This window comes from Agelaius phoeniceus, chromosome 9 (assembly GCF_051311805.1).
Source record: "Agelaius phoeniceus isolate bAgePho1 chromosome 9, bAgePho1.hap1, whole genome shotgun sequence".
Taxonomy (NCBI): Eukaryota; Metazoa; Chordata; class Aves; order Passeriformes; family Icteridae; genus Agelaius; species Agelaius phoeniceus.
Window position 1 is genome coordinate 11384613 of NC_135273.1, and position 20842 is coordinate 11405454.

General features: G+C 41.2%; 1 protein-coding gene across 1 annotated transcript in view; it reads right to left on the reverse strand.

Moving 5' to 3' along the window:
• SORCS3 (sortilin related VPS10 domain containing receptor 3) overlaps positions 1–20842 on the reverse strand; it is a 266927-nt gene that overhangs the window by 12905 nt on the left and 233180 nt on the right. The window contains exons 17-23 of the mRNA XM_054637549.2: positions 18044–18157; positions 16781–16952; positions 12436–12622; positions 9310–9443; positions 5032–5155; positions 2304–2416; positions 365–496 (exon numbers count right to left, since the gene is read on the reverse strand). Coding sequence (XP_054493524.2) covers positions 365–496; positions 2304–2416; positions 5032–5155; positions 9310–9443; positions 12436–12622; positions 16781–16952; positions 18044–18157 — 976 coding nt within the window. The remainder of the gene's footprint in view (positions 1–364; positions 497–2303; positions 2417–5031; positions 5156–9309; positions 9444–12435; positions 12623–16780; positions 16953–18043; positions 18158–20842) is intronic.

Consider the following 20842-nt stretch of genomic DNA (forward strand, 5'->3'; position numbering starts at 1 on the left):
TTAGTAAACCTCAGTATATTATCTTGCTGCTTTGGCCTCCCTTTATTAGCATTCCTCCAGGGAGTAGAGGGAGTACATATTCAAGGTTCCTTTGGTCGTAACTACTGTAAAAAGGACACTCCACTGATTTAGGAAGAATCTCTGCTAGTGGTAGACTGTGACATATCTCAGTGAGGTATTGGAAAATCCTGGTTTTCCTCTGAAAATCATTTTCTTTAATGCCATAAACTATGCTGCCACAGTCCCAGATGCATCCATTTCCACCACACTTATTGTTAAGTACTTCCAGTGCTGTGCAGCTTCAGGGGCCCATCTGCAAACAATATGACAGGAATAAATGTGCCATGAATCCTTCTCTCCTTACTTGCTCCAGATCAGCCTCACTGCTTTTCCTCCTCTCTGTTGTGTTTTTGTGGGGCAGTATGAAGAGTTCAGCAGAAGTAGGCAGCCCAGGGAACAGAGCTACCAGGATCTGCTCATCAGGAATACCAGTCACCTAGAAGAAAAGTAAAAAGAGGTCTCTAGCTGCTATTTTGTTACGTATGTTTCCATTGACTTTGAGAAATGGCGTTCCCATCAAATTTATTATTTTCCAGTTATTTTCCAGTTCCACTGTAGCTGTTGTGGTCCTAATGAGCTGTTTTACCTATTTGGTGGGTCAGAAACTGAGCTTCTGCCAGAGATGCAATCTACTTCCTTTCTAGAAGTGAATGTAAGCTTGACAACACCCCTGGGCCCAAAGATCTCAACCCAAAGTCCAAACCTAGCACGTCTCCAGATCTGAATGTTCCTCGTAGTCCTCCTTGCTACAAAAGAATAACTGACCCAAAGTCAGACCCAGAGAGTCTGTCTCAGAGAAACCACTGGTAAATGTGCAGCTAACAGGGACAATATCAAGAAAAGTGCCTGCAATCACCTTCTGCTATCAGGTTACAGGGATCCACATTGGCCATACATGAACAGCAGTGTCCCCAGAGGGAGAATTCACTCCTGGGGGCGACCAGGAGGGCTGTGCTGGGAGCTGCTCACTTTGCTGAGCTGCCTTCAGCAAGACCTGCCCACTGAGGCTGCTTCCCTCCCTTCCCAACCCCAAGCCATGCATCCTCAGCAGGGCAGGAAGCCTCCCTCCCTCAGAAATGCTCTGCTACATAAGGTTCATTGGCTCCATCAAACCCCATGGCCTCACTGCAGAGCTGAAATGTACCAAGGGGGCAGCCCATTCCTGGTGGGCTACACAAGCAACCACTTCTACCACACTTCTAATGTTCTGTAACCATTCACAGTTACAAGCTGATTAATTTTTTTTTTATCTTGCAAGCTTGACTCTTTTACTATAGCAAAAGGGAAAAATAGTTTAAAAAAATAAACTTAGCATTTTTTCAGGATGGAAAAACAACCAAGGAAACTCTTACAACCTGTGAATTTTGAGTGGGCTGCAGATGACAAAAGCTGAGCAGGAATGTACTTTCCCAGTAAAAATAATCAGCCTCCATTTCTAACAGCTGTAGCTAAAGCAAAAAAACCCCAATGAGATACATTTTTGGCAGAATGCCAAACCCACAAAAGCTTGTCTAAATCTAGCTCCTAATTTCACACAAAACTAAAGTCCCTGACTATTTGATATAATAAGTTATTCTGTCCCCTTTCCTGAAAGAATATGAGTACTAGTTAACATATTCTAATTAATCCCAAAGGAAGATACAGTACCTTCCAACTACAGAAGTTTCTCTTTATCCTGTATTTTAAAGGTAAGTTTATTTTCCTTTTGAATCCTCATTTTTTGCCCCAGTTGGAAAGGGAGTAGAGCTTCAAAATGTTCACCAGTTGCTACACTTAACTGCATGTGAAACTCCTGACTATCAGGAAAAGATAAAAATATCTTCCTCATGTATCCAGAATACTACAATGTGTGTCTTCTGGGATGAAGTGGATCAGCTGTTTAACAACACTCACTAACACTAACCAAATGTTTGGAATAGAAAAGAGTACATACTGTCATATCAACTTGGAAAAATAAGGATAATGATGATAGTATTATAATCTAGAATTTGCAAAATCCTTAGAGATATTAAAAGCTGAAAAGCACACAGAAATATTAAAAAAGCAATTGTAATATTTCCACAAAATCAGCAATACAGATTGGCTCTGTAAAAGGATCCAGCATATTAAAAAGGTTTTTATTGATTTTTAATGACAGTGCCATCACTGCTGTGCTTACCCATTCTTTTAAGCTAGCATGTCAAAAAAGTGCATGTTTTAACAGCCTAGTAAATGTTAGTACAGACAAGGAAACAGATGCTCACCTGTGCTAATGCTCTCTTGATGACTTTGCCAACATCTTGTCTCCATTCAGGGATGTCAGGGTTATGGTAATCCAAGTTGGGAGAAAATGACAGGAGCTGAGATTGGAAATACTCTGGAATAGAAAAAGTATTTATGAGAAGGTTAAATGGGCAGTGTTTAGGGTACAGACAAGGGTGCAGAAGACAACAGGAGGACCATAACTATCTTAAAGCAAGAGAGTGAGAAAAGGCTGAAGGAAAAAAAAGGCTGGCTAACACTAAGCAGGGCAGAGAGCTCTCAAGAAAAGAATGCTTATAGTGGTACTTATAAAGGATGTTTTGATCTGTTGCCAATTTCTGGCTTTGCCCAGAGAAACTGAGAGAAGTGAGAGGATCCTCGTGAAGCCTCTGGGCTTTGTAATTTTGCCACTCAACTTCTTCAGATTCTGCTCACAAGAAGGTTGACCAGCAAATAAGGCAGCACCTGGCTGAAATTTGGAAGGCCTGTCTGTAAAATTGCAGAGTGAACAATTGCTGTAAGTTATGTTTTCTGTTTACCCTTCTGGAGGGAAACCAGGAGTGGCTAATTCCCCAACAAAGGAGAACCTAGTGGGGGTAATGACTGCCTCATCAAGCAATGGCTATTGACAAAACACTTTGAAGTTCTGTCCTGACTGAATGATTGCTGGGAGGAAGAAAAGCTTCCTAGTCTTAAAATAGAGAATGATTTTAACTTTTCTCCAATTCCAACCCCCCCTGCTGGTCTCACCAAAGACAAAGTCTGGAGTCCTTATGGCAGCTGTGCACAAGGGATTTGGGCCAGTGGGAGGCAAAGATCCCACTTGGATCCAGGATGGGAACCACACTCTTATGAAACTTCTCAGTGTAAAAGATTCTTCTTTCTGATTTTGGAGATGTTCTGTGCCTCACCTTGAAGCAACTGATCTCCAGACACTTCAAATAAGTACCATTAATCATTTGGAAGAAGGCACTAGTTTTAGATCAAGATAAACCTGCCAGAGTATAAATGAGGAAATCCATAGAAAAGCAGGGATGTGCCAGCACATCATTTATGTGACAACTTTTGTAAGAACTGTTCTTTCTCTTTAGATGGTCCAATATATTTTTAAATAAAACAAGTATCAAAGAGGACAGGGAAAGTCTCTGATGTTCTGAAGATTTAACCCAAAGTCAGATATATAAAGTCTTTCACTTTTGACCCCTTAGTACCATGTCCACTTTATTTTTTGAGCAAATTCTTTTCTATTAATCTCAAATTAAGGATATAGCTGAATAAATCTCCTCCACTGATAACACCAGAGCCTAGATTATGGCCTGGACCCATAATCACTTGACTCAGGACATAGATTAGCATACAAGTTTATCAGAGGACATGTTTGCTGAAGGCATCACTTGTTTATGTATTCAGACTTGAACTCATCCCCGACTGAGGGGCTGGAAGGACTCCTTCCTTAGAGCAGGTCAGTCTGCAGCACAGCACTGGATAGGACTATTTGGACTGGATCCAAATGGGTTAATTGTTTTGTAATAGAACCCAAAACTCTGGATCTTCTAAACAGAATGGCAACATTTCTTCCAAGGTGTTTAAAACCAGAGTGAGGAGCTCTCTGTGGGACCTACTGGGGCTAAAGATCAAGATCACCTGTGGGTATCACTCTTAAACATATTTGATTCAGGTTTATTCCAGAAACTAGTGGAAGGATGGAAATTTACGAGTAAACACTGCATTTTCCAGTGCTCAGAATTATGGAGTAGAAGGTTCCTAATATTTGATAATAGCAAGTCAAGTTATTACTAAATCACATTAACAAATTATTAAAGACTATTGCATTTCATGGCCAGAATATCAATAAACATCAATTTAGCTGCTGTTAAATCTGAGTATACAGTGGGACATTTATTTGTATTTAATTACTGAAATAAGACACATACAGTGCAACTACACAGTGCTAAGCTTCAAAGTAGCCCAAGTTATTTGAAACCCAGATTTCTCAATAAAACTTGAAGTCCAAACAAAAGCTTGTTCTCAAATGCTGAATGCCAAAAACTGGATAAGGAAAACAAAGACCAGGCCAGGGTGGAAGTTATTCTAGAAGTCCTGGTCAAAGCTGCTGAGAGAGCCCTTTCACCCAGGATTTATCAAGCCCCAAACAGGGCTCTGTTGTCTGCTGAAGGGTGCTTTTTAAAGCCTGTGACATGCAGATATGGCAAGAACACATCAAACATTACCCATGGGCAAGTCCAGTGGGCTCAAACTCAAACCTCCAGCTGTGACAGGAAAAATGGGCAGTGATACCAACAACAGAGTCATTTCTGTCCTCTTTTCCAGAGCCCTCCTGACCCCTGTCATTTCTACAGTCACTGACAGAGACACCAGTTGCATTCAGAACACCTTAATGATGCACTGTGACTATTTCTTTCCACAGCTGGGAAGATGAAGGAAGGCAGCCTGGTTCAAGTGTTTTTTATTTCTGGCAGTTCCCTGTCTGGGTGTACAGACACATCAACAGGCACAGGTGACACCAGCCACCTTATTAATGCTGAGGTTGTAATTTTGGTTAGCTGCCCCATTCTATTCACTTCTGTATTTTGTCATCATGACACATCTGAGCTACTCTGTCATCAGAGGTTCCTCCAGGCATTATCAAGTTCCTAGAGCTCATTCTGGATCAGCAATGACTGTCTGCCCTTCACCCCCTGGGATGTGATTGCAGAAGGCTGAGGGTACCATGCACTGCGATCTCCTTGGTGTCCTGGATGAGGCTGCTGCCCCCAGCAACCTGCACGGTGACAGTGTTCATCCCTTCCACAGTGAACATGTACGAGATGCTGCTCTCCAAGGTGATGAGGGGCTGTAGGAGGCAAAACAAATGACAAAATCAGGGTGAGATTAACTCAGGATCACAACGTGCACCTGATTTATCCACCAAGCAGCAACAGCCCTGCTCCTTGATACAGGCGTGGTGCTGCCAGTTTGCCTGTCCTGCTAAGGCCCAAATCCTGTGAGCGTTGCCTCCTACAGGCAGAGGTTTTTCTCATTTCAGTAAATGTTTCCTGAAATATTCTTCCATTGAACTGCACTGCATGGACTCCTCAGCAGACCACAGTCGGCAGTAGCAGAATTAGCGCAGTAGAATGCAGCACTGTGCACACACAGCCAGCTCAGCTGCTAGATTTGCTGTACAAAACCCAACCTCAAATTGAAAATAAACCAAAGATGCAGATGCTTCTTCAAACAATCCATATTGTTCAGATTCAGGGCCAGCCTTTGCTTTTATGAGCACAAATCCATTTATCTCTCAGAGAGCAACACTGCTCAGGTCAGAGTGAGGACATCCAGCATTGCCCTGTCCATGCTGTGAGTCTGTAAGCAAGCTGCAGCCACAAGCTGGCAAGCTATGCTAACCAGCCTGAAAACATGGCATAATTCCTGCTGAAAATGATGACTGAATGTGGCTGTGCAAGGGATACACCCTGGAGCACCCCATGGGAAGGGCCCACATTGAAGAAATCAATGGAAAACTGTCTCCCATGGGAGGGATTCCCTCCCGTGAGCAGGGGAAGAGTGGGAGGCTTCTTCCCCCTGAGGAGGAAGCATTGGAAGAGACAACATGTGATGAACTGATCACAACCCCCATTCCCTGTCTCCCTGCACTGCTGGCAAAGGAGGAGACAGAGAATTCAGGAGTCAAATTGAGCCTGTGGAGAAAGGAGAGATGTGGGAAGGTGTTTTAAGATTTGGTTTCATTTCTCATTATCCTACTCTGATTTGACTGATAATAAATTGCACTAATATCATAAAGCCAAGGCTGTTTTGGTTTTCAAAAGTAATTAGTGGTATCTCTCTGTCATTATTGTAACCTGATTTTGTTATATTTTATGTATCCTGCCCATGTGAGGAGGGGAGTGATAGAGTGGCTTTAGTGGGCAGCTGGTGTCTAAACAGGGTCAACCCACCACAAGTGAAAATCAAAGGTCCAGCCTTCACAGTGCCACTGATCTGACAGCTGGTCTACAGAAATAACTCCTTATTTAGAGGAACTACAAAAATGGATACAGTGATACTAATCTCCCTTGCAAAAGCACACAGAGGTCTAAGAGAACAGATAAAGCCATTGTACTATTGCTGTTGTCCCTTCACTACACTTCCAGTCGGTTTTTAAATAAAACTTCCAAATTTCACCTTCCAGCTCTCACACTTTATCTCATCATGCTGCCAGCCTGACTGCACTTCACAACAGTGGTCACAAGTTTCATTTTCATAGCCAAATCAAAATTTCCAGCTGCACAGGGCAGACTGGCAAACACATTTCTCTCTCTCTAGAACACCACCTTCCTTAGACCCTCTCATCCATGAGCTGAAAAAGCAGTAAAAAACAAAAAGTCTTATCACATGGCACACACAGTCCAAGGGCACCAGCTCGTGCCAGCCCTGGAGGCCTAGCTAACATTTACTGAGATATACACAGACCCTGGAGAAGCTGAATGGGCCTCTATCAAACTGCAGGGATATCAGCAATCCTCCTGGAGGTTACAGGTTGTGGTTCTGTGCAAAGGCAGATAAGAGGATGCAGTCTGGCCTTTAAAATTACTTTTTTTTTTTTTTTCTTTTTGTATATGTGTATGCTGGACATTCCATTATCATGGATGATTTCACCTCCATCATGGAGTTTTTACATTCAGCCAACTCCTTAATTTTAATTCAAGAACCAAGACCTGGAAACTGACTCTAAATTAAATCAAGTAGTTTAAGGTTCATTTGCTCAAACCTATTAGACAGCTGGATACATCTATTAAACTGGACCTGTGTTAATCCAGGAAAATTGGCCTTTGGGCATACTGCAAAAATCAGTACAGTAGAAATTTAGTACAGGAGTTTCAGCAGGGTGGGGAGAGCAGTAGAGGAGTCTCAGCCAGGTCATTTGTGTCTAGGACAATATTGTCCTGTGCAGCAGCACAGAGAGTGAGACTGCACAGTGACAGGAGACACATCTGGTTCTGCCTGGGATGGCTACAGGCTGAACAGGAAAAGAAGTTGCAATGCCTCAGCATGGATCTAAAACATATAATCTAATAATACCAGTCACAGTATTACACATCTCATGCTTTAATTCAGAGTCCCCATCTTTGACCTCTATTCAGAACACCATAGTTTACTCATGAGTGGGCACAGAGAAGGATCTGACATGTGCATTAAACATCCCAGGAGGAATTTTGATGTGATACAGACTGCTCTTCTGAAAAAAGGTGGCTGATACAGTTATTGCCATAGTTCTGTCAGAGTTGCAGTACATTCCATGAGGTAGCTGGAGATAATGCTTTGCAAAGACTGAAGAGTGCTCTGGGTCTGAGATTCAGACACAGGTAAGTGGCACCACATTTACTCTTCCACATTTCAGCAATGAGTACAATCATGCCAAGGTGTCAAAGGATCAGCTCCATGTTCAACTATGTCCAAAGTACCCATCCCAAACACATCCACATTTGCTTGCACTCTGCTGCCTATGGGTCTGAAATTTAAACTAGACAATGAAACAGTTCATATTTCCATCCCAGGAGCAAGCACTGTGAGAACTGCATGGAAATTTTCAGCAAACACCACTGCTTTGCATTACCTTTTCTAGATCACTTTCTATTTCAAAAAATCTTTTTAAGGCCCTGTTCACAATCAACTTCTATAGTAAGGACAAAAACAATGGCAGGAAAACTCTATGCTAGAGGGCTTAAGCAGATGATCAAGTTACCAGTACTTTAATTATCTCTGATGAACTTTAATGGTTCTCCATGTGTGAGCACTGAGCCAAAAATATTAAATGTAACGGGATTTTGCATCCCTGTATTTCAATGCAGTTAAAATTATGTGGAATTACCTGGTACTTGCAATGGACTGGATGTGCATATGTGGGTGGTTGCCATAGTTCAGCTAGGGCACAGCAACTTGCCAAGTTAGAGTAAAGGGCTTTTTCTCCTGAGTTTTTCCACTGCCTCAACTGTGCTTCCACAAAAATCAGCGAGTTCTTACAGTGAGCTTCCTAACTGGATGTAGAATCCCAGTAGAAGCAGCACTTACTGTTTTTATTTCGTCTCTATGATACTGTTGGTAGCTAGGGTAAGAGGTTAAAACTAAGCAGCTTTGCAAAGAGAAAACAAAATACTTGTGTGCCTATTTTTTATCTCAAGTTCCATATTTCATGTAAAATCCCTGTTTCTTTCTGCTGCAATCTCACCTCAGTGAACAGCTTCAATTGCAAATGTAGACAGCCACATGACTTAAACTGCTTTTGTAAATAACAGCAGAAACTACACTGTGAAATTAACAGCTGCACATTTCACAACTGTAAGAATGGAGAACAGTGCCTGTCTCACTCCTAAAGTCCACAATAAAAACTGTAGTTAATAGGCAATTCTGCTCTCTCCATCTGAAAGCATGACGCTAACTTGTATTTTCACTTATTTTAACTATTGCTAAAAAAGCTCTTTATAATACATACAGTGACATTACACATAATTTGAAAATTCACTACAAAGACATCTCATCCCCCTCTCTAACATAGCCAGACTCTTCAGCTTGAAATTCTAGATACAGCTGTTTATCTGAACACCAAGAGCTTTAAAGTACTGTGTTGGAATCCAGCATTATGAACTGCACACTGGCACATAATGGAAACCCCCTGGTTATGTGAACACCAGCAGTTTTTAAACACTGTGTTGAAAGCCAGAATTATTCCACATATAGTTCAGTTAAGTTGCAAGTGAACGCTGGTAATAACAGTGGTCTTCAAATCTCAGTAGGGCTGATAACAACCAGATGGAGAAAGTAATGGCTCCTAAGAACAACACAACACAGAAGGAAACAAATTCACAAAGGTTGAAGTTCAGATAATGACAACCCTCTTCAGCCAAGTTAAAAACTAAAACACAAAACAAGTTTTTATTATGGCTGAGAGAGTTCCCTGGCTCTTGTGACAAGCTTAGGAAGAGAAAATGAACCAAAAGTTATCTTTACCTTGGTGCTGTTGCCAAACCACCAGAAGTAGGTAAGTGTGCCTGCCTGGCTGGGCCAAACTACTGCAGTAATGTTGACATCCTTATTTCTGATGGCAACAAAGGGAACACTCAGATGGACGTGCTCCACTGGACCTGTGGGAAGAGAGTTCATTATTAAAGGCTTTGAGTTAAATCCTCCCTGCACAGTTGTGAACAGCAAGGATTTTTCCTTTAAATAATCAAAAGTCCTATGTCAGCAGTGACAGTCTAGTGACAGTCTATATTTTAGAAATAAAAGAGAATTTCAGCAGTCAATGAAAAACAGAAAAAGATAGTCAGATTTAAAAACACTTTTCCCCCTCCTATTATGCACATTTTCCATAGTGCTAATTTTCAGAGAGGGGAAGCACTGTGTTTAGGAGAGCTTTTTAAATGCATTTTGAAGAAAAACAATGAACTGTCTTTGCATTATGTAGTGAAATTGCTATTGAAAGCCATAAGGATAGGACACAAGAAGGGGATAGGACACAAGAAAGGGATAGGACAAAATGAAAAAGAAGGTTTTTCTTGAAAATATAGCCACTGAGCTACTAAGATTTGTGGGAAAATCATTTTAGCCAAGATGGCTTAAATCTGGTTATATAAGAGTCATTTATGACTTGATTAAATACCCCAAACAGTTTTTTAAAAGGTCTCTAAAATAAAAACTCATGATTTTGGAAATCCTTGGTATCTTTTTGAACTAGGCCTGACCTTAGGAAGTCTTTGGGGAGTCAGTTGCCCCTGAAACTGAAAGAAAAACATCAGGAACCACTTGAAAGATGGGTGCATTGGCATAACAAAGCATGTAACTGTCAGAAGCACTTGATTCTGAAAGACTTAAAAAATAACAAAGTACCAATGCAAAGTTGTATGTAATAAATGCAAATGTCCAGAATAAATCCAGGGCACGAAGCCCTGAATTCAGAAGGCAGATCCTCTCTAGAAAAAACAACATGTGTAAAAAATACTGGAGGTTTTGTTTGGTAGTTTGTTTAAAGCTTCTACTATCTTCATTGCTTTTCTTCTTGTTTATCTCTTGGTTTTGCTGGTACTGAATTTCAGCTGATAAGTGCTGCCCATCAGACAGTGTTACTTTCTGGGCAGTACCTTTAAAACACAGCAAACTGACAGACTATCCCTGTGAGATGGAAAGGACAAAGTAAGAAAAGTCATAATCTTTTCCTTTTTTGTTAGACATTAATTCTGGGAAGCAGGAAATTTGGTGATTTTAACTGAGACAATCCTCTTGTGTTACCTCTCAGCACAAAATGGGGACATTAATCAATTCCCCATCTATTTGAATGACAAAGATTGTGGAAAGCAAGAGCTGTTCTTCTACCACTGGAACATAGAGCTCCAAGCACAAAAGGACCCTATTCTTGCTTTTGGCACCTTAAAATTTGATCTTTTTTTCCCCCCCCTTTCCCAAGAGATCTCTACCAGCAAGTCACTCCCGAACTCTGACTGTAGGAAGTACCCTGGGTTTGCAAGAACAGCAGGTTCCCCTAAATATTTTGTGATGGTGCATGTAAGAAGAAAAGCACTAATATCTTTGCTTCCTTTAAATTTCTAGTTAAGCTGCTTGTCAGCAGATTCCAGAAAGCTGAAAAGTTAACTGGCTGCTAATAAAGCTGCAGGGTAGAAAATTAATGGTGCTTAAGGCCAAGGAGCCTTTTCCTCTCTCTTTTTTTAGCACAGGATCTCAGTACCAGAGTTATTTCATAGTAAGAATGATTCTCAAGCATATTTGTCTGTACATTTGAACTTCAAGGTCAAACCTCCTATATTGACCAGTACTTCCAAATATATTAAAAGTTTAGTACTGAGGTGTCATCTTATTTCAGCATTAGCATGAATGTAAGTCCTTGCAAAATATTTCCCCAGAGATAATGATAATAATCTCTACCTAAGAATGCTATAAAAGTCAAAGGAGAGATCTGAAAGGTTGATGTAAAAAAGGGTGGAGCAGCAAAAGCATGCCAAGGAACTGTCCCTTGTTGCATTGTGCTTTAAAATCCTCACCATGAAAAAGTAGTTCCTTTGAGAAAAATCAGATAATCCATACAAATCTGATTGTTATTACCAGGTAACCATCACTTTTGTCAGCTAATGGCCCAAGGTGAAGGAAAAAACAGTTAATGCTCTAATAACAGGTTGTTAAGTGCAGCCATGATTGACTTTGAGGGAATTATGAGCATAATAAAAGCTTCAAGGAACATTTATTCCTTCATACAGGGAGCTGGAAATTAAAATGGAGAAAAAGTTCTTGAGTTTTGTAAATTTCTAATGTGCTTCCTTTCAGCAGAAAAGCTCAAGAAAAAGGAAGGATGTAAGACATTCTGACAGGTAAAGAGGGAAGGCAGACGAGGCTGTGATCACCATTAGGGGCAAAATTGATGGGGTGCAGCTGAACAGAGAAGATTTAATAGTCTAAGAGAAGATCAAAGAACTGGGCTCTTTTTTGTCTCATCCTACATTCCACACTCTCTGCTCTCTCCTGTGGCTTTGGGAAGTTAACTCAGAGCTCTGTATTTGAGTTTTCTCATGTGTCAGCTGGAGAGAAATTGCATTGATCTACCAAACAGGACAGAAACATCGGGGATGCACGTCAAACACATGAAATGTGAAAAGCAGCACATTAGCCCTCAGTACATTCATATCTCAGGAAGCACGCTCAGCATAATGCTTCCATTTCATTAAATTAGCACTGTAAATGCTGAAATTCTGAATAAGTGACTCAAAATTTAGTAGTTTAATCTAATCCTCTTGGAATGAGACATATATTGAAAATAGATATCTAGACTTTGTTTCATATACTGCTTGGTCTCTGAGCCTTTCAGAAAACCCAATAGACATTTTCAAACTTTTCTCCATAACTCTCAGAACTGCAAATATACTAGTTTTAAAAAAATCCTTCCCTTTCCCTTCATTCAATGAAAGCTATTTAACAAGTTAGAGGAGTGCCTAGAAGCCCAAGCCTTTGGAAGAGCACGAGCTGCACATGTCTGTGGGTTTGCATCCATTCTTGGGCCCCACTGAAGCTGCAGGGACTTGGAGTGAGGTCAGATTTGGCCCAAGGAATCTGGCAGGTGGAAGTACTCACAGACCACGTGCAGGAACAGGACAGCAGTGTCTGAGCCCAGGCTGTTCTCTGCAAACGCCGTCACCTGGAAAATTCCAGCACTCTTATACACGTGCCGGATGCCGTCCTCCACAGGGCTGAAATTGGCATAGGACACTGCAATACCATCTCCAAAATCAAGCTGGATGTTTGTCCTTTGGAGATCACCCTGCAACAGAGAAGGCTAGAGTAGGAAACTGGACTGATATAAAAGGATTTATATTACCCTCCATCCCACTAGAATGGATACAAAGCAGTAACTTTTCAAAAATTGCCGAACTTTGTTCTGTCATTCCCCAAGGTGGCCACACACAGACAGCAAAAGACCAACACCTCATCCTAAAGTAGCTAAAACAGGTGACACGAATCATCTCTTGCAAATATCCTCCCCTGATTATACAGAGTTTAGAAGACCAGTTTCAGCTAGACATGAGGCTTCAGGATGGCTGAATTTATACAGGTTGAGTCCCACGTTGAGGACTGACAGATTTTTTTTGTCTAATGTCAGTCAACACAGAGACAGGGCCTGGATACACAGGAGAATGAAGCAGATGATGAGAAAATCTCTTCTAGGACTACTGTCAATGACAGTTATTAAATGAAGGAGGGAAAAACAGACAAGAAATTCCAGTACCACAGGTATTGTCTGGGGACAGAAGTTGCACTATTTTAGTTTAAATCATGCTTTAAATCACTGCAGTTGAACTGTAGAAGTGTCTGTTATTTCGGTTTCTCGGAGCCTTACTTTATACTTGCCCCCAGCTGACTAATGTAACAAAAAAAAAGGCTAATTTCAACAAAGCTAAAGCCCACTGCAGTGATTTCACTAAACTGAAATAAAACTACAACTCAGATTAAATCTCTGTAGTTTTAGCTTTCTGCATATATATAAGATGTGTTGTGCCAAGTAATTTCCTTCCATCAAAGATCTGCACTGTATTCACTGGGGGTGAAGAAGATACCACTACATTTTGGAGATATTCCTAGCCCTGAAGGGCTGAAGTCAATCCCTACATATATTGAGGACGTGATCTGAAAGTTTAAAAATGAACATTAAAATCTCTGCTCATAAAGTTACCTTTTTTAATGGGAAATTCAGAAATATTTTACAGTTGTCTCATAAACCCCATTATAGCTGTAAATGCACAGGGAGAACATACACAATGAAGCAGGTCCCATGTGTAGAAAATCAAGACCTTAGCAGCCTCCACTGAATTTATCCTCCTCATAGACTATACCTGCATGAAGAATCAGAGCGCAGGAAGGGTATTTTTCAGATGTAAATTTACTTTGAGTATATAGCTGGGGTCTTCAGACACTCATATAATCAGGATTATTGCATGTAGTTTTTGAAATATGGGTATTTGATTATATATGTTAGCTCTCTCTTCCTCTTTGCTCCATCATTCCCATTCCAGGGAGCCAGGGGAGTTTTGGCTATTGACTTGATTGGGGCACTGTTTTCACCTCTGCCCCACTTGGACATTAAAACTTCAGTATAAACCAAAGAGCAATCAGAAAGGACTAAAATCGTGGTGACATTAAAACATATCTATTATATTGAGTAGTCAATAACATGCTTTAGACAGAGAGTTTTTAAAGTCACTCTAAAAAAGTCTCTAGCAGGAGCAAAATTACACTCTTGAGATATTCAGTTATTTGATAGAAAGGCTCCCACGGCTTGTTAAACCTTTCAAAACCACTTCTCAAGGGAATGCACTAAGACCCCAAGTCCATCTCATATGGAAGATACTGAACTGAGGATAAAAATTTGATCTGGGCTGGATTCATCACTGATGACCTCAGGCTGAAATCTCTTGCACCAACCATGGCAGCTCATCCCCCTTGCCTGACAATTTTCTTTCCTATTTCTTTCTTGCCTCTCCAATATGACTCTGTCTGAAATGAGACCGTTTCACTCAGAGAAGCAGGAACAGATTTTTCATAACTAAACAGTGGCAGATGATCTTTTCACCCAATTATGAGCTGGGTCTTCAATGTAAAGGCTGCCCATCACACTAATCATGTTTTTTTTCTCCTTTCCATACCTCTGTATCCAGTAAATAAAAAACTAAACCAAACATGCTAGTCCCACACAGAGATGTCAGATATCCTGGAGTTTATAAATATAAATGGAAATAGAACGGAAATGAAGGAAAGGAAATTTCAAAAGGAAAAAGAAATCATTGCTATCCATTTATATTCAAGAGGCGTGTTTTGTTGCTTTAAGCCCCATAAATAATGGAAAGGGAACAAGGTATGGGCTGTCACCAAGATTGGCTCTGAGTATGGAAATCAGTGAACAGACGTGGTCAAGAACACAACTCCACAACAGCTATTTGGCAGTCTAGTATTTCTTTGTGATCAAAATCAAACTCAGATTTTAAAAAAAGTCTAAAAAGGTTCTTATCTCCTCATGTTCCCTTGCATGTATACAGTCCAAATCTCAGTCCAGCCCCATATTCCTGAAAACACAGAAAAACCATCAGTCATTCTGCATTTATTTGTCTGTAGTCATTGCCACACATGTATTCTGAATACCATTGGAAAGAATCTTACTAAAGTTAATTCTATAAATCCTGAGAAATTCAGGTTTTGATTAATTATTATGAAGTCTTCATTTACCACTGAACACCTAAAGATCAGTCACCTCCATATATTGAGGGTGTGCACTAGAAGGCAGGAAAGAGCTGCTGGCTCATCAGGGTGAGTCTGACACAGCTGAATGGACACCACACAGATGTATCCACAGGAGGGCTGCTCAGGCTGCTCTTTGGCTCAGAAAGGAAGTGTAAACTTAGGTGCTAAACTACCACCAGTAAAGAGACTGACCAGAAAAGGTGGAGGAAGCCAGGAATTAATCTGTATGGCAGCAAGGTAAGTAATAATTAAGACCTCTACAGAAATTATTTCTTCCAAGTCGTAAGGAAATCCTTGGTCACAATTCTTCTCAGGTTCACACTAAAAGACTGGAATAGCTTTGTCCAAAATCTCAGTGTTCCTTTTCTTTTCTTCTTGAAATTCTATTATTTTAAGAAACGAACTCAACACACAACTTTCTGTGGAATAAACAGTTCACCTACAGAGACATATTCCAAAGAGTCTCTTCCCTTAGAAAAAAAAAAAAAAAAGTTGTTTCAATGAAATGTTTTTCTAACTACCATTATTTCTCAACAACAGACATAAGAGTGAACGCCCTCACATATTTATTCAGCTACCTCTTCAATCTCTAAATCCTTTCAAAGATTCCACTCTTCAGCTACCTTGACTGCTGCCTTATTCCCCATCTGTTTATCATTCTTCATACGCAGCAGTTCCACTTCAGTTCCTTAATAAATTACTAGTTGATTCCTAATTTTTAGATTATATCCATTCTTTTCTGAACTCCCACTCATAGTGTCTACACAAATTGTCTAACCATGTCAAGTCTGCAGAATAGAAAAGAAGCAGTAAGTAGACAAGAAATCCCCCTTGTATAAAAGCAGCGCATGCATGAACCTCTGAGGAAGTAGTAAAGAGGCCCTGTCAGATTAGTGTTGTCCCACTGAAATACTTAGCTACTATATAAGAATTTAATTTAGTGTGAGAATGTGTCTGTGTGTGGGTGGTCTGTCTCAGCTGTCTCCAGGTACTGCTCCAAAATAACATACACAGGACAGAAAATGTGACAAAAACAAGCTGTGCTCCTCCAACACTACCTCAGTCTTTGGCCAGAAGAGCCTCAACATTTTGATGCTTTTGGCAGCAGCATGGCCTGGAGTCACTTGTGCTACTGTTGGCTACAGAGGGAACTGTACCAATAGATAACTACAATAGATAAGGGCTAGGGCTAGAGTTGCTTTGAGGAGAGTTAATTCCTATTGCAAAATAACAATGTCCCTCATTGCTCCCCGTGAGTGTGAACATGTTCCCCACTGTTCTTAACCTTTCCCAGAAGCTGAAGTTAAAGCTTCGCATCCCAGATACAGAATTGTGGATCACAGAAACACCACTTCTGCCTCATAAACTCCATAAGCTGCAGTTTACTGGAAGCAGCAAGAAGTGAGAGGGGAAATAAATATTTGACCACATCTATCTTTCTTCAGCATTATCATCACTGATAGACAAGATAAGCAAACACCTTTGGTGTGACCCAATATGACCTGCTTGTATGTGTCACCACAGCCTTCAATTCTCTTAAATTCTTTAAGTCTCGTAAATCTCAGGACCATTCAGCATTTCATGATTCCCCCTTAATTACTATTTTCCTCTCAGCAGCCTGAAAAACAAAGGAAAAGAATGCCAGTCCTGCCACACAGAGAAAGGTTTACTGAGACCACTAACACACCTCTTCCATGAGGATGATGAAGGTGGCGTTGTGCCCCTGCTCCATGATCAGCTTCCCATCAGAGGTGAGGATGTGCAATCCCCGAGGTGCTTTTCCAGGGCATTTCTCCATCTTGGCCATGTACTTTTCTCTCAAGCCATCTGTGCAGTTGTTAGACACAATCCTGCGGTACCTGGGGAACAGGAACAAAGGACATTGGGCTCAGACAGTGGGTGAAAAGTTCCTTTGTTCTGTTTTTGTTTTGCCCCTCCACATTAATGCATGTGTTTTTTCAAAGGTTAACTCCCTGCACGATCCCCTCACTGAAAGGAAGACTCAAAGAAACCTAATTCTTTATTAAGTAGGAGAAAGCCAAACCAATCACAATTGAACCTTCCCCAGGGATTCTCAGCAGCATCACTGAGAAGAGACCCATTGTGGAAGTGAATTACCCTGCCTTACTAAAAGGCAGAGAATTCCTCCAACCCAAAGCCTGCAGGATTGCATCCTGCATCCCAGCTTTTTAATTATACCATTTATTAGGTCTTGTCTGCCTCTGCTGGGCTAGAGGGCACTTGAAAAAATATGTCAAGGGCTTTGCCCAGTTCAGTTTTAAAATTATTTGAGGCATGGGTTTTTCTCTTGGCTCTTCTTGGAAGATGTTGGCTAAACAGCAAAACTCAAGTCTTACAGCATTTCCTGCATGATAGTAGAACATTTGCAAAGTGATGCTGCCATAATAAACCAACACTTCCCATCTGTTCTGGGTTAGACCGGGAGAAACCAGCACATGAAGCTTGTCTGAAATGCAAGGCATTGAATGTACAAAGTGAAAATGGCAGAGGAAGAAAACATAAAAGAGACTAAAAGTTGCTCATTTGAGCCTTCCTAGAAGCTGATATAAATAGAAGCTGTGAGATAGTAAGAGGTTCAGTAAAATACAATGTGAAATACCTCAAACCTGTCCTTTTAAATGTTCAGCTGTCTCTCAGGCAGACCTTTTTGATTTGTGTTTTAATTTTGCAACAAAGGGGAGCTCCAAGTCTAGGCTCCAGGGATCACACATCACTTGATAGCAATGCAATATCTATGTGTCACTTATGTTAACGTGCTTCTCCCTCTCTCTGAGGAACAAGGCAATTTTCCATACAGATGCTGTTGCAAACATCACCTCATGGATAAGACTGAAAAAGAGCATAATGGGATGCAGAGAAAAAAAGAACTGTCCAGGTTCTCTTGTCTAGTGCAGTCCCCAAAACCAGACAGATTGCAAGATGCACTTACCCAGTGCTGTTCCAGTAGTTCTGACCAACGTTGCAATCCTTGGACAAGGAGGATGGGCTGAACCAGAAGGCTGGGATGCACTGGTTGTTGCTGTGCCTCTCATATCCATAGTCACTGTGGAGAGAAGTCATTAATCCATCTGTAGCCTCTGACTTAAATGTCACTTTTTGGGTTCTTTTGGTTTGTTTGTTTTTTTGCAGCCTTTGCTTTTAGAATGAACCAGGCTAATTCTAATATCTAATGTCACTTTTCACAACAGTGGCTAGGAATATAAAACACTGGGAGCACTTCCTGAGCAACTAGCCACAGAATGTATATTTATGTATGTTAATGGACTCCCTGGCTAAGCTGGGACTCGCCAGAGAGAAAAAAAAAACAGCTGATGTTTTTCCAACACTAAACTAAAACACAACCAGCTTTGTAGTCTAAGGATTACATGGTATTGTGTCCCACAGGGAAGGCAATCCAGGGTATTGATTCTTCCTTGGACCACCTAAGAATGGAACTGTACACAACCACAACCAAAACTTCTTTTTACAGCTGCCTTTGTGTGCCAAGACAATGATGAAGAAATAGGATTAATCCAAAGCTTTCCATAAGTTTTAATAGGGTCTGGATCATGTTTCTATGTGTAGCCTTTATTGACAGGCTGGAATCAAAGGACAAATAATAAAAAGAGATTCTGGATTTTTGCCTGCAGCAAGTTAACAAATGCCAACATGCTAAACCTCTGTGAAAACACAGACACTACAGAAGCCACTGTCTTGAAAGCATTCTGTGCCCTTTAGGATACTCTGAGTTTTATCCTTCCCCTGTTCAGAGCCTGAACTGCCAACAGAAAGTCTCTAGGAAGAGCTTTGGTGAGACAAAATTGTGCTATGTCCCCAATGGCCCAGGCTGCTACTGTTCTTTTTTTTTTTGGAGAGCAAAAATTCTGTGAGCTACTTTAAATGGTTTGGAGATTCCCTAATGCTCTTTCTCTCAACATTCAATTTAATCATTCTCAGTGGGTCCGACCTGCACAGTCAAAAATGCCTGGCAGGGACTTTGTAATTAAAAATATTCAGGAGGAGCTGTACTTTGCCCCAAAGAAGAAAAGAGCTGCATAAATATTTAATAAAATTAAAGACAACATTGCTGTGTGCCCTCAAGGTTCTGTGCTTGTTCATTAACTTCTGGTAAATGTATATTAAAACCTCACATGCTGCCCACCTTCCCTCTCATAAGCCCCAGGGTTTGCATAAGTTAAGAAAATAATCAAGTCCAGCTGCTGTGCTGTCTTTCTCAGGAAAGCTATCTTGACAGAGTAAATAAAGAAGCAGGAGGAGGGCAAAGAAAGCTCAGTGAGCACTTTAATACCACTTATGAGATCCTTCTGCCATTCTCTCTGTTAGAGAAAGGCCAGAATTTGCTTCTGGAAATGACTGCAAGGGTTGGCAGGAGTCACCCCCGATCCTGACTCATATGGATTTTTTGAACTGGGGCATAATCATGATTTATGCCCCTGAATTTTAGATCAGCCTTTTATCTAACTGCAGAGAGCAGCACTGCAGCCATGAGGCAGACAGGGGCAAGGGCACTGTGACCAAACGAGAGGGAGCACAGCCCCCACAGCGTGTGCTGAAGGGCTCCTGCAGTTGTTTGTCCTATCCCCACAGCCCTCAAAGGCAGGGGTCATCACAGCAAGTGGCACAGAGTGCTCCAAGCCCAGAACCACATCCAAACCTCCTTTCTGAGGAAGCAGAGGGCCCATCTGGCAGGACTTGCTGGTCACTGTACTCACACAGTCCTGGCTGCTGGCCCTCCCCTTTTCCCTGACACCCACAGCACCTGCCTGGTTCAACCCAAGGGACAGAGCAGTCAGTGCTTTCAAGAACTGGCAACTGTGAGCCCAGGCTGACGAGGCTCGGTGGACATTTTTCCTTGAAAGGGAATGAGTTGTTCATGAAAGAGCATCAAGTGAAAGTAGGAGCTGTCCTTTCACCTGTCCTGTCCACCCTTTAGTGAGCAGAGAAAAGGCACCTGTCAGCATCTCCCCTTCTCATACTGACATCCCAAGGAAGGCAGGTGAATCTAGAATATATTCTGGAATAACCTGCATCTTGCAACTGAGTAAGCAAGTGTTTCATCCTTTACAAGTCACAAATCAGAGCACAAGTTCACCCTTCTTCTTTGAAAAATCACTTTTAAAATGATCAAGCTCAGTGCCCCACTTCCAGCACTGCCAGTATTTTCCTCAAATGGACTGTCTCATACATTCTTCCAGTCAGCCCTGCTGAGTAGCATCAAAATTCACCATAAAGTTTCTTCTGATTCTCCATCACCAGCTATAACAATTTTGCAACTGGAAGCTAGTTAACAATTCTGTTGGCAGTGCAGGGTCTGAAACAAAAGCCAGCTTGTTGTCCTCTAATTGCATTTCCTCTGCAGGACTGACAAGTTTAACAGCAATACCCTCTCATATTAGGGGGACAGTTAATCAAAAATGATACTGAATGCTTGCAAGAAATCTGTCACGTGATTGAAAAGGTGCATTCTGATGCAGACCCTTTTCAAGGCAGCATTTAAGGCCAATTCAGCTACTACAGTTTTTCACTTACATCTTGGAAAAGACAAACTTCCCTGTTAAAATATAAAGTGGGTGAGGAAAATACAGTGTAAGGGAAAAAAAAAAAAACAAACCCAAACCAATTCTTTAGCATGTCTGGAGACTGGTGCTGGATTCACCCCAGAGGCCTATGCCAATTCCAAGGGCAGATACTGCAAAGCAAGACAGGTCATCCTGCAAGTTCCCATCAT